Raw genomic sequence first — 15,827 nt, 5'->3', positions numbered from 1 at the left:
CTGCAAGGGGGCGGAGCAAATGCCGAGCAACCATTGGGTAGCAGCTGGAGGCCGTGAGCCAATAAAAGAAAGGCTATCGGGGCGCGCGCGCCCTCCTTTCCTCTTCCCTAGCCATTATTCCGTCCCCCTCCCCTTCTTGTGGAATCGCCGCCATTGTAGGAAAGCGCCTGAGAAGGACTGTCTCGCTTCGTAGTAATCCTTTTCTCCCAGGTACGTACTTACCGCTTCTCCCCTTCCCTGCTGCGCCCGCGTAGTCCGTGAACACCTGAGGAGGCAACAGGATGGGGGGAAACGGCTCTTCGTCTTCTTTATGGCGCTCGGAGACGCTTATCTTCGCTCCTCCCTCCTCTTAAATGATTTTACGCGCGACCCGCACAACATTGTTGGGTTGTTTGTCCCGTCCCCCATTCCGTACGAAGAGGCTGTTTGCGTGCGCGCAGTGAGAAGGCGCTACGCTCGCCGCCGCCGCCTTTTTTGTGTTTTCACGTACGCGCCCAGTCTCGCCTTCCTGGTGTCTCTTGCTCTGTTTCTCGCTCCCCCGTGGTTTGCTCTTCGTAAATATCTTAATAGTGCGTGCAGGGTTGACTAGGCCCCCTTACTAGGTTTGGCGAAGTAGTTTCTCGGCTTCTCGTGCCATATCTTTGCAAGGACCGCTCATACCTTATTGCACGTTCTATTTGCACTTATCTGTAGAGAGTGCTTCTTGTTTTTTTCATTGTAGCAGGTCCGTGGGCTCAGCTAAACTGTTGCTTCGGTAACATTGGAAGCCAAGGCCCATTTACGTGGAAGTAAGCCCCGTCGAATTTAGTGGGAGTATTTTCTGACTAAATGTATGTGTGTGTATATGATCGGACTGTAAGCCAAAAACCAGGTTGGGTTTTTTACCTAGGTGCTTTTTCTTATCACCAAAAAACTCCCAAATATTTAAATGGTCTAACGGAGGCATACATATTCAGGGTGCTCAACATAGATTCTTTTGCAGAGAATGGTAATAGTTAAGCCAATAACTAACTAATTGCTATTCATGTTATCTGGGCAGTCAAAGTTGATATACACTGAAATAATTAGTTGATACTTCCTGTTAACTTGCTAACAGAAATGGCTTCGCAGTAGTGTAAATAGATTTATTTAAAAAGTTAAATTCTCATACTGGAACTTTGATATCTCAAATAGGGCTTCCAATGGAGATGTGATATTCTGGAACAGGATTTGCCAACATGAAGAGTCTCCTTCCATTGGAGGATTAGGAACCATGGTAGTTAGACCAAAAGATAGGAATTGGTTGAGGGAATAGGTACAATACAAGGTAGAGGGAGGGGAATTACTCATTTTGCAATGTGAAGTAAGTTGAAAAGGGTTGTCATGTTTGGATTTATTCAGTAACAGTAGCATGTACTGGGCTATCACTTTGCCATTTTATTAAAGTAATCCTACTACATTGACCCTAGTGTGAAATCTTAATTCCGTTTGTAAGAATTTATTCTTAGATCAAAGACTTTGTTCCAATCCATCACTACAGAAGCTTATACTTAAGCATTATATCTGCTTTGGTTTTAGGTACAATTTCTTAAACCTGTTTTACTGTCCTGCTGCAGTAGTAATTTATTAAATGCAGATAGATAAAACCATGTTCATGTTTTATAGTAAAAGACAGTAACATGTACATAGTATTGTAGGTACACACCCTTACTTTTGGGCTATGACACTTTTGTGCTTTACTGATGTCACCTTCATCAGCTGAAAGGTTTCAATTTTTTGAGAGCATGCTTAATGGGGTCAATCTCTATAAATTGGAGATAACATATACCAAGCTGGCTTTCAAAATCCTTAAACTGGCTAAGAGTAATAAATAAAACTAGCTGGGCCGGGTGCAGATCATCTGCGCCTCTGATGGCCCACCTGGCCCGCTTCTCCCTCGCCACTTCCTCCTGGCGGCTGAGCCCACCCACCCCCATCCCTGTGGCTGGGCCGGGCCTGCCACCATCTGCCCATTCCAGTGGGCATTTTCTCCGCGTCCCATCGCTAGTCCGACAACTTCTTGCAAGAGCTGCCACGCATGGGGTTAGCAACGGGTATGCCTAGGAGAAATAAATAGATGGATTTTCTCTAGAAAAATGAAATAATGGCAAAATCAAACAGTGGAATAACTTTTAGCCAGTCAAAAAGATGTCTTTACATTTCTTAAAGAGCTCTGGATATGGAGATTTGTCACAAGGCCATACATGTATTTGAGGAGCTATGTGCGTAGTCTCTATGAGATAAGAGCACATGATAAAGCCAGTAGGCATGTGCCCGAAACGTTTCGGAGGCCATTGTAAAGGCCTCTGGAATGTTTCGGGCTAGGGGCCGTTTCGGCGCCGGCAGGGGTAGAACTTTAAGGGTGGGGGAGGGTGTACTCACCCCTCCCACCGCATTTCCCCTGCCGGCGCGCTGTCGGTTTTAAGCCCCTCGGGGCGGCAGCGTTCCTCCCTGCCACCCCGTTTCTGCCCTTGGCCAGAAGTGGCTGGAAGTTGCGAGTGCGCGTGCGCACGCCCCTCTGCCATATGTGCGCGCGCACAGCGTGCGCACACGCACTCGCCACTTCCGGCCAAGGGCAGAAACGGGGTGGCAGGGAGGAACGCTGCCGCCCCGAGGGGATTAAAACCAACAGCGCGCCGGCGGGGGAAATGCGGCGGGAGGGGTGAGTACACCCTCCCCCGCCCTTAAAACTCTACCCCCGCCGGCGCCGAAGATCGTCATGCACATCCCTAAAAGCCAGGACTGAGTGCTCTGGTCCTCAAATAAATGAATGTGGTGTGAGTGTACAATTGCACCTACCAATCTAAGAATTTTACTTAGTTTTTATGTGAGAAGCCATATGTTTTAAGGATTTAAATTTCTTATCTGTCATAATGGGCCAAAAATGGCCCAGCCTCTCATTTGGGTGGCAGGCGGGCCCACCTTGCTATTCCCTAAGGCATGCACATGCTCACAAGTTTTTGGATGTCAGCTCAGTTCATTTTCGATCCCAGGTTGAATCAGGAAGGCCCCATCCTGAATGCAGGTGCGCACACACTGCCTTAATACTGCCGTCCAGAACAAAACTCATTCTACACAGAGATGAAAAAAATCAGAGGGAGTACTGGCCCATGGAAGGAGCTTTTGCCGCCGTCTCTGCCATTATCCCCACCTCAGTCTCCCCCACCCCCCACCAGAGCTGCTAGAGCGCCCTGTGCCGCACAGCAACAGTTTCTAAAGGTTAAAAAAAGAAAAAGATTTAACTTGCCACCGCTCCAACCCCTCGAGCTGGGGCAGCAAATGTTTTTTGCCTATGGGTGGCAAAAATCTACTCTCCCCTTGCTCTCAGGAGCAGCATTGGCAGTTGATTGGCCCCTTCCTCACTGCTGCTATGGCACCTTCCTTTCTGTATCTCCTCTCCTCCTCTAGCTGCTTCTGGCCTGTGATTTCATTGGTTGCGGCGGAGGTGGGGCTTGGTTGCGGTGGGGGCAGGGCTTGCCATGTACCACCTAAGTGTTTTATATATAGAGAGAGTACTTTCCTTAAATGTTCACAGTACTCTGCATATATTATATTCGTAATCCTTATAGTAGTCTTTTAGGCAATTAGAGTTAGTTCCATATTGAAGATGGTCTAGAGCCAGCTAATGACTTCATGGTTAAATTGAGATTTGACCAGTTCACAGCTTGTGCTCTTGCTAATTGACTTGTATTATTTTGTATCTCCATCTGGCTTGGATTCAACCTCAGATCTGGCCTATCCATCTCTTTATTTTTTTTTATTGCTAACTTGGCAAAGAGGAACCTTTTAATGTAGTGATTCTCTTTATTTAGCAGGGGGAGAGTAACTGGCCCTATCCACCCCTAGCACAGTACCTCCAATGACTGTTGTTGGTGTGTCTATCTTATGTTTCTTTTTCAATTGTGAGCCCTTTGGGGAAAGGGAGCCATCTTATCTTCTTATTTATTTATTTATTTATTTCTCTGTGTAAACCGCCCTGAGCCATTTTTGGAAGGGCGGTATAGAAATCAAATTAAGTAAATGTTTGTTTGTTTGTTTATTAAATTTTTATACCACCTTTCATTAAAGCAATCCCGAGGCGGTTTACACTAAAATTAAAAACAGGACTATAAAAATGACAATTAAAATGTTAAGCTAAAATATAAAACAAATCTGACTAAAAAGATTTAAAATACAAGCATAAAAACTGTACAAAATACAAAGAAGCAGCAGTAGAGACAATCATATGAAAGCCTGGGTTAAAAGCCAAGATTTAACACGCTTTCTAAAAACTGTGATGGAGACCGAGAAGCGAATAGCCACTGGGAGAGCATTCCAGAGTCTGGGGACAGCAACAGAGAAGGCCTTGTCCCGCGTAGGAGTGTGCACGGTTCGGTCCGGCACAATTCAAAGGACCGCCGGACCGGTCCGGAGGTCTGGCTGGGCGGGGGGCTGTTGCTTTAAGCGGGGTGGTGGTAGTACTTACCCCCCCCGCCGCCGCTCTTCCCCCTCCGGCGCTAGTCAGTTGAAAAATCTTCTTGGGGCGGCAGAGTTCCTCCCTGCTGCCCCTGCCCCCGTCGTTGTTTCAAAAGCCTTGAACACAACTGACTAGCGCCGGAGAGGGAAGAGCGGTGGGGGTAAGTACTACCACCCTCCCACTTAAGGCAACAGTCCCCCCCATGCCAGACTGGGGGTGCCCCAGACCATGCACACCCCTAGTCCCGCGTGCACGACAACCGAGCCTCCCTCGTTTTTAGCACCCAGAGCACAGTCCCCTTTTATGACCTCGTCAAGCGGGCAGCAACCCTTGGGAGCAGGCGGTCCCTCAGGTATCCCAGGCCCAAACTGTTAAAGGCTTTAAAGGTCAAAACCAGCACCTTGAATTAGACTTGGAAACAAACTGGTAGCCAGTGCAGCTCTTTCAAAATGGGTGTGATGTGATCCTAATGGGCAGCTCCAGATAAAATCCTAGCTGCCGCATTTTGCACTAGCTGCAGTTTCTGTATATTCTTCAAGGGCAGCCCCGTATAGAGCGCATTACAGTAATCCAGCCGTGATATGACTAAGGCTTGGGTAACTGCCAGATCTGCCTTCTCGAGAAAGGGACACAGCTGGTGCATTAGCCGAAGCTGTGCAAAGGCACCCCTGGCCACCACCTCCCCCTGAGCTTCCAAAAGCAGAGCTGCGTCCAGCAGTACCCCCAAGCTGCATACTTGCTCCTTAAAGGGGAGTGTCACCCAGAACTGGTAAAATCTCCTCATCCCGATTGGCTCTCCTACTGACCAACATTACCTCCGTCTTGCCTGGATTCAGTCTCAGTTTATTAGCCCACATCCAACCCATCACAGCCTCTAGCCCCCGATTCAGGACATCCACTGCCTCCCTAGGATCAGGTGACAAGGAGAGATAGAGCTGAGTGTCATCCTTATATTGCTGACAACTCAGTCCAAGTCCCCGGATGACCTCTCCCAGCGGTTTCATGTAGATGCTAAACAGCATGGGGGACAAAACTGAACCCTGTGGGACCCCACAGGCCAATGGCCATGGAGCCAAGCAATAGTCCCCAGCACCACCTTCTGGACCCTCCCTCCAAGAAAGGATTGGAGCCACTCCAACGCAGTATCTCCAACTCCCATTCTCGAGAGGCAGCCCAGAAGGATACCTTGGTCGATGGTATCAAACGCCACTGAGAGGTCCAGCAGAACCAACAGGGATGCACTCCCCCTGTCCTGTTCCTGGCGTAGGTCATCCACTAGAGCGACCAAGGCAGTCTCAGTCCCATAACTGGGGCGGAAGCCAGATTGAAAAGGGTCCAGATAATCTATATCATCCAAGACCCTCTGCAGCTGGGACGCCACCACACGCTCTATCACCTTACCCAAAAAGAGAAGGTTAGAGACAGGTCTATAATTGTCTGGGTTGGCGGGATCAAGAGGGGGCTTTTAAAATAATGGTCTTACCATCGCCTCCTTGAGGCATGATGGCATCATGCCCTCCCTTAATGAAGCATTAATGATCACTTCCAGGCATCTGCCTGTACCCTCTTTGGCAGCTTTTATTAGCCATGAAGGACAAGGGTCAAGAGCACACGATGTCACCCGTACACTGCCCAGGATCTTGTCCACATCCTTAGGCTGCACCAACTGAAAAGAATCCAACACAATAGGACCAGATGGTACCAGAGGCACGTCTGCTGGAACTGCCAAAACTCTGGAGTCCAAATCAGTATGGATGCAAGCGACTTTATCTGCAAAGTGACACACAAAGTGATCACAATGGGCTGTAGATGATTCCTCCCCCATTACCTGTGGGGATGTGTGGAGCAATGTCTTTGCTACACGAAACAGCTCCGCTGGTCTGCACTGAGCAAATGCAATGGAGGCAGAGAAAAGCATTTCTTCACCACCCCCACTGCCACAGAGTAGTCCCTAAAATGGGCTCTAGCCCGTGTTTGGTCAGATTCGTCATGACTCTTTCTCCAGCGTTGTTCTACCTATCACCCGAGTTGTTTCATCACCCTACTGCCAAGGAAAACCAAGGAACAGAACTGGCTCCACCAGGCATTTAGTGTATCCAGGCAGGCATTTAGGGAAGTTGGGCCATTTCCTGATGAAGTTGACATGGAGAAATAGATTTGGTGTCATCAACATATTGATAACCCCCTGCGCCAAATCCCCTGATGATATCTCCCAGTGGTTTCATGTAGATTGAAAGCATTGGAGATATAATGGAGCCCTGCGGGGCGCAGTACAATAGCTCTTGTTTTGAAAAGCAACTCTCTAAGCAACACTGTCTGGAACCTAAGAGGAGTGAAACCATTGCAAAGCAGTGCCTTCCATTCCCAACCCCTTCAGGCGTTCCAGGAGGATACTATGGTCGATGGTATCAAATAGGGGTGTGCACAAAACTGGTTTCCCTGGATCGGTTCTAGTCTGAACCAGCCTCAAACCAGGCATGTTCACTTTTGCCCCCCTGAACAGACCCCTCAGCTTGATTTTGAGCTGGTTTGAGGGTTCTAAAGTAGGGGAAAAACATTTTTTGAAAAGCACTCTCCGCCTCGGGGGATGCTGCAAAGGCTGCTGGGGGGGGTGGTCTCTCTGGTTCCCCCGCGCCAGCCTCCCCTTGGTCTCAAATGGCCTGGTTCAGGCCTCTCTGTGCTGGTGGTGGCCATTTTGGAGGCCGTTGTGCATATGCATCTGCATGACCGGGTTGCACAGAGAAGCCCAGAATGGGACAGAAACTGCTTGAAATGGGCCATATGAGACTGGGGGAGGCCAGCGGGGGAGGGGGAACCACCAGAGAACCCTCCCCTGCAGCCATGGCAGCACCCTGCAGAGGCAGTGAGTGTTAATAAAAATAAATAAATCTGCTTTAGAACCCCTGAACCGGCTCTCGAGCCAGCTGGGGGGATTTGGCTCGAGCCCAACTGGGCCTGGTTCTGCTTGAGGGCAAGCCCTCTAGCTGGACCAGTTCAATAACGAACCAGCTCAAGGTCAAGCCAGGTCACACATCCTTAGTATCAAAAGCTGCCGAGAGATCTAAAAGGATCAACAGAATCACACAACAGAATCAAACAGAAGCTGCCGAGAGATCTAAAAGAATCAACAGAATTCCTCTGTTGATTTCTGATTTGAGATCATCCAGCAGGCTGAAGCCAGTTTGAAATGGTTCCAATTTTTGGATATAAGATACAGATTCAGAATGACTTCTACACTCAAAGAATGATTTAAAGAAATTGCAGTGGGGTTGCATCCTAGGTCATTCTGTGTAACAGTACACATGGACACCAAAAGTTCTTGTCTATTTTCATTTTCTCCTCCACAGACAAGGCAAAAGCCATGATATCCTGGAAGGCGCACACAGCTGACTATGAAATGCAACCATCTTGAAATTATCTGTTATAAAGAGAAGTAGCATGAGTTGCATATCAGTTACAATTGGATGTTTGTGAGCTTTCTGAATAAATGTCAGTGTTTTTATATGCATGATTAATTATACAAATAATCATTGCATTGATACATATATTTGTTCAGAATTCTAAGTTTATATTGAAACCAGTATAGCTTGTGTTGTAAATATGTAAGGGTTACCAGTTTTGAAATAAATGTACTTTGGTCATAACAAAATACAGTATGCTGAGTTTTTGAATAAATTGGCTCATTTAATAAGCTCCATGCATATTAAGATTACTTGGCACTAAAACAAATCTAAACAATTTAGAGTGCAAAATGTTTTTCTGTACTTTGCAAATGTTATATGAGTAACTGTACAATGGTCCTTCTGGGTTTGGCATTCTGTCTGTTTACTTATCTGAATGAAGAAGAAAAATCAAAATTTGAATAGTAAAGTCAAGGACCACTCTAAGCCTAATTCACAAGAACCCACACATTTCAACCAGTGTTATTTACCTGGAGTCAGTGGGGTATAGGTGAGGCTATTAATGTTACTTTGTTAAAATAAAGAAGTGGCTATGAACTAGCTACACATGCTGTGCAAACTGTTTATTCTGTTAGTCCTTCTGCAGTAGAAAGACCCATCTGGAAAAATGGGTAAACAGCTTAAATTGCCTTCACAGAATCTGCCAATGGCTTTGTAAACAATGAAGAAATTATGTTCAGAGTTCATTGTGCAAGGGGTCATAGGCTTAGAAAAGTTAGGGCCCGTCCCTGCCCCCAGTGAAAGGGTTTATTTTACTACTGCAGTGGATGGGAATAGGCAGATGTGCAGCATAATGCTGTGGATTGTGTCTCAAAACAAGGTCAGATTATTTGATTTTTCTTAGGATATATAATTCATTCACTGATCTGTCATTCATAGACCAAATTTTATATTGATTAGAACAATTTTCCTATATTTTAAAAGCTAAATATTTTTCCCTTTATTTCAGGTATCCTGGAGTTTACAGTTTGAAAGATGTGTAGTGTTATGCAAGCTGATAGTAGAAAAATGGACATATTGAAGATACTACATAAAGCAGAGCGCTTAGACTGTGATCACTGCAGTTTCAAAGGCTCTGACTATGAGACCGTACAGATTCACATGGGTACGATCCACCCTGAATTTTGTGATGAAATGGATACTGCTGGATTGGGGAAACTTATATTTTATCAGAAAAGTGCAAAGTTATTCCACTGCCACAAATGCTTTTTTACTAGCAAAATGTATTGTAATGTTTATTATCACATCACAGCACACCATGCAATGCCTGACAAGTGGAATGAAGAACAGAAGGGTTTGTTAGAAACAGACGTGGAATCCCTGAAAAAACCTCTATTTGTGGAACCTCAAAAACCTTTGCTATCTCCTGAGACACACAAACCCACCATGCCTCCAGAGACTCAAAAGCCTGTTGCTTCTGAACCCCTTACATCTGACACTGAATTATCCTCCAAGTTACAAAAGCCCATTTCAGTTACTTCTATGGAGCAACAGAAGGTTACTCTGGCTGTATGTCCAGAACCACAGAAACCCATCCCTGTGGTATCCTCGGAGCTTTCAAAACCTATTCCAGTAGCGTCACCGGAACCACTGAAACCAATCCCTTCTGTGTCTCCAGAGCCATTAAAACCCACACGAGCAGAATCCCCAGAGCCACCCAAGCCTGTCTGTACTTTGTCTCCAGAGCCACAAAAATCCACCACAGCCACATACATTGAGCCACAGAAACCCCTCCCTGTTGTACACCCAGAACTGCACATCCCTACCCCAGAGCCAGAAAAGCCTGCACCACTTCTATCTCTGGAACCCCAGAAACCCATTCCACCTGTATCTCCAGAGCCTCAAAGGTCTGCGCTGTCCGTGTCTCCTCCTGTGTCTGCATCAGAACCACAGAAATTTGCTCCAGCAGTCTCTCCTGAGCTCCGCAGGCACTCTCCGGCTGTTTCTCCTGAGCCCCGCAGGTACTCTCCAGCTCTCTCTCCTGAGCCCCGCAGGTACTCTCCAGCTGTCTCTCCTGAGCCAAAGAAACCTGCTGCTGCTCTGTCCTCAGAACCTCGTAGGCATATTCCTCAGATGCGGAGGCCCACTTCGGCGCTTTCACCTGAACCACGAAAACCTGAGCTAACACTCTCCCCAGATCCCTGGAGATCTGCCCCCAATATTACTCCAGATCCCTGGAGGCCTGCCCCCAGTATTTCTCATGAGCAACAAAAGTCTTCAATTACTGTCTCACCTTGGTCCCCTAAACCTTCCCCATCTATGTCACTTGAGTCCAGGAGGCCTGCTTCAGAGCCCCGAAGACCAGCCACTATGATGTCTCCAGAGCCTCAGAAGTTTGTGCCAGAGCCTTGGAAATCTACCTCCTTGCCTGAATCTCCAAAATCTAATCTTGCTTCTTCAGAGCCTTGGAAACCCATTTCTTCTGTTTATCCTGAGGGCTGGAAACCTGTTTATTCCCCTGACACATGGAGGCCGTCACCACCAGCAGCACCACCGCCTCCCCCTCCTTCTATGCCAGCTGAGCTTAGAAAGCCTGGTCCTCCTATGTCACCTGATCTTTGGAAACCTTCATTCTTTCCTGAGCAGCGTAAACCAACTCCCTCCATGTCTCCTGATCTCTGGAAATTTTCCCCTGAGTCCCGAAAGTCTGCTTTCTTTCCAGAGACTCAGAAGTCTGCCCCTTTTGTTTCCTCTGAGCTTCAAAAACGTGGTTTGTTTTCTGAACCTCGGAAACGGGCCCTGTTTTCTGAGCCTAAAAAACCTGTTCCTCCTGTTTCTCCTGAGATGCAAAAGCGTTCATTTTTCCATGAAACTCACATGTCTTTTCCTGAAGTCCCCAAACATGCTCTTTTTTCTGAATCTCACAGACCTACTCCTGTTTCTCCTGAGGCCCCAAAGCATGCCTTCTTCTCAGAGCCCCAGAAACATGTTGCCGTTTCTCCTGAAATTCAGGAGCATGTTCCTTTCTCAGAACCTCAGAAATCACCTGCTCTTTCTCATGAAATACTGAAGCCTCCTGCCACTTCTCCTGAAATCCAGAAACATGCTGCCTTCTCTGAACCCCAGAAGCTGCCTCCTGGTTCCCCTGAAAACCAAAGACCATTCTTTGCAGAGCCTCCAAAAAGTTCTCTTTCACCTGAGCTCCAAAAGCCTGCACCTTCTACAGATCAAAAGCAAGTCTTTGGTTCTGATGTTCACAAACCTGTGCCTGCTGTTTCCTCTGAGGCCCACAAAACTGACTTCACCCCCCCTGCTGCGCCTGTTTTTTCAGAACTGCAGGCACATACCGAATCTGGTAATAAAGATTTATTTGCTGAGCGCCCAGAGGAAGAGAATCCATTCAGTGGTCTATTAGCTCCAAAGGAACAGCCTATGCAAGCCAAGGAACCTATAGAAGATGTCTCATATTCTTGTCCAAAAAAGAAACCCAAGAGGGAAAGCCAGGAGGCTTCTAATACTGAGATAAATAGCAGTGAGAGTGCAAATGCAGAGATGGATACATCAGAGGTGAAGGAACAGGAATCAAACAGTGATCAGGAACAGTTTGATACTGAATCTCCTGATCTCAATAAACAGACTAAAACTGAGGCAGCTACTCCTACTCAGCCTCAGTGTGTCCTGCAGTTTACAGAGGAGAAGGAAGCTTTTATCTCGGAAGAAGAGATAGCAAAATATATGAAGCGTGGCAAAGGTAAATACTATTGCAAAATTTGTTGCTGTCGGGCTATGAAAAAAGGTGCTGTTTTGCATCATTTGGTTAACAAGCATAATGTCCACAGCCCATACAAGTGTGACATCTGTGGAAAGGCTTTTCTCTTGGAGTCTCACCTTAAAAACCATGTGGCTGCTCATGGTCAAAGTTTGCTTAAATGTCCACGTTGCAGTTTTGAGTCAAACTTTCCTAGAGGCTTTAAGAAACATTTAACCCATTGCCAAAGCCGTCATAATGAAGAAGCCAATAAGAAACAGCTGGATACCACTACTGAACCACCTAGTGAGAGCCGTCCTAGCGAAGAGGCCAGTAAGGTACCAGTGGAAGGCAGTGAACCATTGAAGGAATCACTCTCTGAACCACTTAATGAACAAACTCAGTGATCTTTGTTAGTAAATCAAAGTTCAGTAAATCTCCAAATATCAGTGACATTGTTGAATTTGTCTAACAAAGTGAAAAGTATGTGCTTCTATATATAATTATGTTAACACGTTACAATAAACTCAGTGGCCACAAGCCATTGCAAGGCTGAGTGTGCTCAAACCATTAATTTAAATGGACTCTAGCATGTTTAGCTTGTTTGTGACAGATATATTTAGCTTGTAGAAATTGTAACAAACACACTTTCAGGCATTGCCAAAATAATAAGCTTGTTCAGAGTGTCTTAAAAAGGGCAGGGGGAGGAATTCATTAAAAACTTAAAATATGCAGCTAGGGAAGAAGCAATCGGACAACTAGTCAATCCCATTTTAACTATAATTCCAAATTATATATTTGAAAAACATTGAGCAAGCTCTTAAAAATATTAAAGCATCGCCCAAATGAAAATTGGTTTAAGCGTTGCATGAAATAATATTGTTTGTCTGGAATTGTGATGATGTTTATAAGTATATGGGGGCGGGGGTTGAGTTCTCACCTTACTTAATTGCTTGCTTAGGTTTTTTTTTTTAATACTTGTGCTTCTGTTCTCCCATATTTGAAGCACAAATTAATGTGTGTGAATTAGCTAGATTAATTTCAGATGTAGTGGAAATACATATTTGCTGTCTTGTATCATTGTCTATATTGGAGATAAAGTGCATTTTAAGGAATGTTTTTTAAATAATTTTTAACAATAAACATAATTTGTGCACTTGGTTCTGTTCTATATGTTGAGTAATGTTCCATTCATTTATATTCAGATATTTATTACAGGATTAGTCTTCATTCACCAATATAGGGAAGTAATTCCATTTATCATGTAAATCCCATTTTCTGCATTTGTTTAAAAGAAAACTAAATGTCAACCTCAGTTGCAAAAATGTCAAAATTTACCTCACAGTTACATCCCATGTAATCTACCTGAGTACCAAGGCTGAATGTCAACTGGAGTGGTGATGCCATCCTGATCATATATGAATTAGCTCCGTCTTTGCCTCTCCACAGTGTTCTGGGGCCTTTGTATTTGGAACCCAAAGCATTAGAAAACTAGAGCCTCTGCTGTTTGCCCTTTGATTCTGTAGTACCAAAAGTCCAACAGTCTGCTGCTGCACTATGGATTCACTTGATTGGATCCAGAGGCACCCTTATATTAATGAAAAGACTTTTGCTCTTGGAAAAGTTCATTTGTGGAAGGGCTGTTTTATACTTTGTAATAAGAAGTTTTGTGAGAAAAACTTAAGTGAGAAGATGTTTTGCTTGTGCAGCTCCATGCAGAAGCAAAGTATATGAACTGCTATAGACACTGTTGTAGAACTGGATCAAATATCTAAGAGTTAATTGCATTAGTGGCTCCCACCCCCAACCCACCCTTTGCTTCTGCTTATGGTTTTTTTAATCTTATCTCATTGCAGTGGATTTATTGCAGGTCTCTTCCCCGCCCCCAATCTACCAAGAATGTTTGTGGGTGGGGTGGGTGTTTTGGTTTGTTTTGGTCATTTGAGGCTTGAACACAAGGAGGCTGTTCTCAAACACAGCTAAGGCTTGGCTGCAGGTGAGAACTGCCGGCGGCTGTTGGTGGCAAACCTGCCAAAGAGGCCCGCTGGTTAAACCAAACTAAGAGCACTTATGTGGTGCATTATGGGATTTCCAGGGGGCTGGGACAATGCATTCCCACCCCCAACCCTCTGTGCTTGTGTCCATCTGGGCATGCAATCCGCCCACCTCTGTGGGGGAGGTAGGTTTTAGCAGACTTCCTCCCCATGCAGCTGGTAGCCCTTCTCACTGATCATTTGAAAGAGCTCACCGTGTGTTACTAATAATGGTGTGAAACCATTATCATAACCCAGATAAAGATAAGCTCAGTTAAATTCTGTTGGTATCTTGAAACGTATGTGTGTATATGAAACTTAAGTTTTTATTTGTATAGATATTGGCTGTGATTCAGCGTTCTGTATGTGCACTTGGTGAGAGAACATATGGATGTTCAAGCCAGTTTGGTTTGAGGGCTAGACCTCAAACTGAGTCCAATTCAGCTCAAGGTCGTACCGAATCCCCCGGGCCAGTTCAGGCCTGGTTCGGTGTTGCCAGATGCTATTAAATTTGTTCCCCCCCCCCAATGTCACCTCCACTGAGGGCTTCTGTGGCCTTGGGGGGTCTCTGGAGGCTCCCTTTCCCCCACCTGCCTTCCCGTCTCCTTTTTGCATGTTTGGCCATTTTGGGGCTGCTGCGCATGTGCGTGATCCATTTACATAACTCGGGTCATTACCTTTTCATGCAAATGGCCAGCATCCATGTGCGACCTGGGTTGTGACCTGGTCATGCAAATGACCCGCATGCATGCATGGCAGCCCCCCAAATGGCCTCCATGTGTGCAAACAGGGCCCGTGGGAGGGAGCCTCCAGAGACACCTCCCCCCTGGTGGAACTGGTTTTGTGCACATCCCTAGGAGAACATGGGTAAGCTGAAGGTTTCTATGCAGTTTTCATCATACTGACTTGGATTACTGAAGAGAAGCCATTTTTCAGTGCAAGCAGCTAGAGCTGGAATTTCTACCAGTGTGTGAAAAGTAGTTTCAGCTGTCATTACAGCATTTTGTTTGTGCTGGTATACTGGTTTACTGGTATAAGACCTGTACATATTTAAACGATAAGAATCATTAGAAGAACCTTCACCAATCACACTCTAGTTGAAATGTGGAAGGGTTAAATTGGATCTGGATTTAATTTTGAAAAACGAGAAGAAAAAGAAACCATTGTCTGTGTGCAAATGTATTCAAATGGTTTGAATTCCCAGAGAGGTCATAGTGATCCCTTGTATAAGAATAGTGCCTGATCTGCATTTTTGTTTTCCTCCTAGAAGGTATGCTGAAGTTACATAAGGACATTTGGCCTTGTAGACACACAAAAAACTTACAGGGCCACATTTTTACATTGCCATCGTATAAATAGGAGCTAGCCATATGTGTTATATGTATATATTATTAAATGTGCAGGTATATATTTATGCCCTGTCAGCATAACTTTTTAAAGGCCATCAAAGCTGCTTACATAACTTGAAAACAAAACATGAACTTCTAAAAAAAATAATCATTTCATAACAAAATCAAAACGTTGGTATCTAAAAGTTGTGCTTGCAAACACATGTATAAATGTGGATTAAATTACACATGGACATGTTCTTGGTTAGATTTGTGTTTCTGTCCTTCAGGAGCTCAAGAGTGTTGTTTTGGAGTCTCAAAGCAATTATGTGAGAGAGGGTTAGGTTCAGTGTGTGGTACACAGAATTATCAAGTGATGCATATGCATTTGAAAAGGCCCCATTCCAAAGGACTGTGTGTGCCATAAGTTTTATCTGGGTATTTGATATGCAGATTTATGTACACATGCAAGCCCCCATTTGATGTTGCAGTGTCAAGTGATGAATGTGCATACATAAACCAGCACTTTGGGGCAGCCCTTCCACAGTCTCCCCAGAGACTGCTCAAGACTTGCATGCCCTAAAGAAGGGAAAAAACAGAGAGCCCAGGCCAGAGAAGCTTACATCATCAGCTCTTGAAGAAGACAACTCTGTTTTTTAATCTTTGTAAGTTATATTTTGTTGTTGAATACTTACTTTTAAACCACCTTGGGTGCCTTGATATAAAAATGGTATACAAATGCAATAAATAACCTATTCAGCTTTGAACAGACAACTGTAGCAGCAACTTGTCATGCTAATTTTTGGGGAACATTTTCTCCTAGTTCAACTATCAGGCATTTTA

General features: G+C 45.1%; 2 protein-coding genes across 3 annotated transcripts in view; one reads left to right on the top strand and one right to left on the bottom strand.

Moving 5' to 3' along the window:
• Positions 1-389, bottom strand: part of LOC128350022 (F-box only protein 36-like) — a 43,153-nt gene extending 42,764 nt beyond the window's left edge. For both annotated transcript variants that reach the window (XM_053307532.1, XM_053307521.1), the window contains exon 1: positions 223-389. The gene's annotated coding sequence lies outside the window, so the exon portion shown is untranslated. The remainder of the gene's footprint in view (positions 1-222) is intronic.
• CHAMP1 (chromosome alignment maintaining phosphoprotein 1) lies at positions 62-12,794 on the top strand. Its single transcript, XM_053307514.1, has 2 exons — positions 62-210; positions 8,885-12,794. The coding sequence occupies exon 2, from the start codon at positions 8,911-8,913 to the stop codon at positions 12,028-12,030; it is 3,120 nt and encodes a 1,039-aa protein (XP_053163489.1). The 5' UTR covers positions 62-210; positions 8,885-8,910; the 3' UTR covers positions 12,031-12,794.
• The last annotated feature ends 3,033 nt before the right edge of the window (positions 12,795-15,827 follow it).

This window comes from Hemicordylus capensis, chromosome 3 (genome assembly GCF_027244095.1).
Source record: "Hemicordylus capensis ecotype Gifberg chromosome 3, rHemCap1.1.pri, whole genome shotgun sequence".
Lineage (NCBI taxonomy): Eukaryota > Metazoa > Chordata > Lepidosauria > Squamata > Cordylidae > Hemicordylus > Hemicordylus capensis.
The sequence above is the reverse complement of the archived record's forward strand: the minus strand, read 5'-3'. Positions and strand labels throughout refer to the sequence as shown.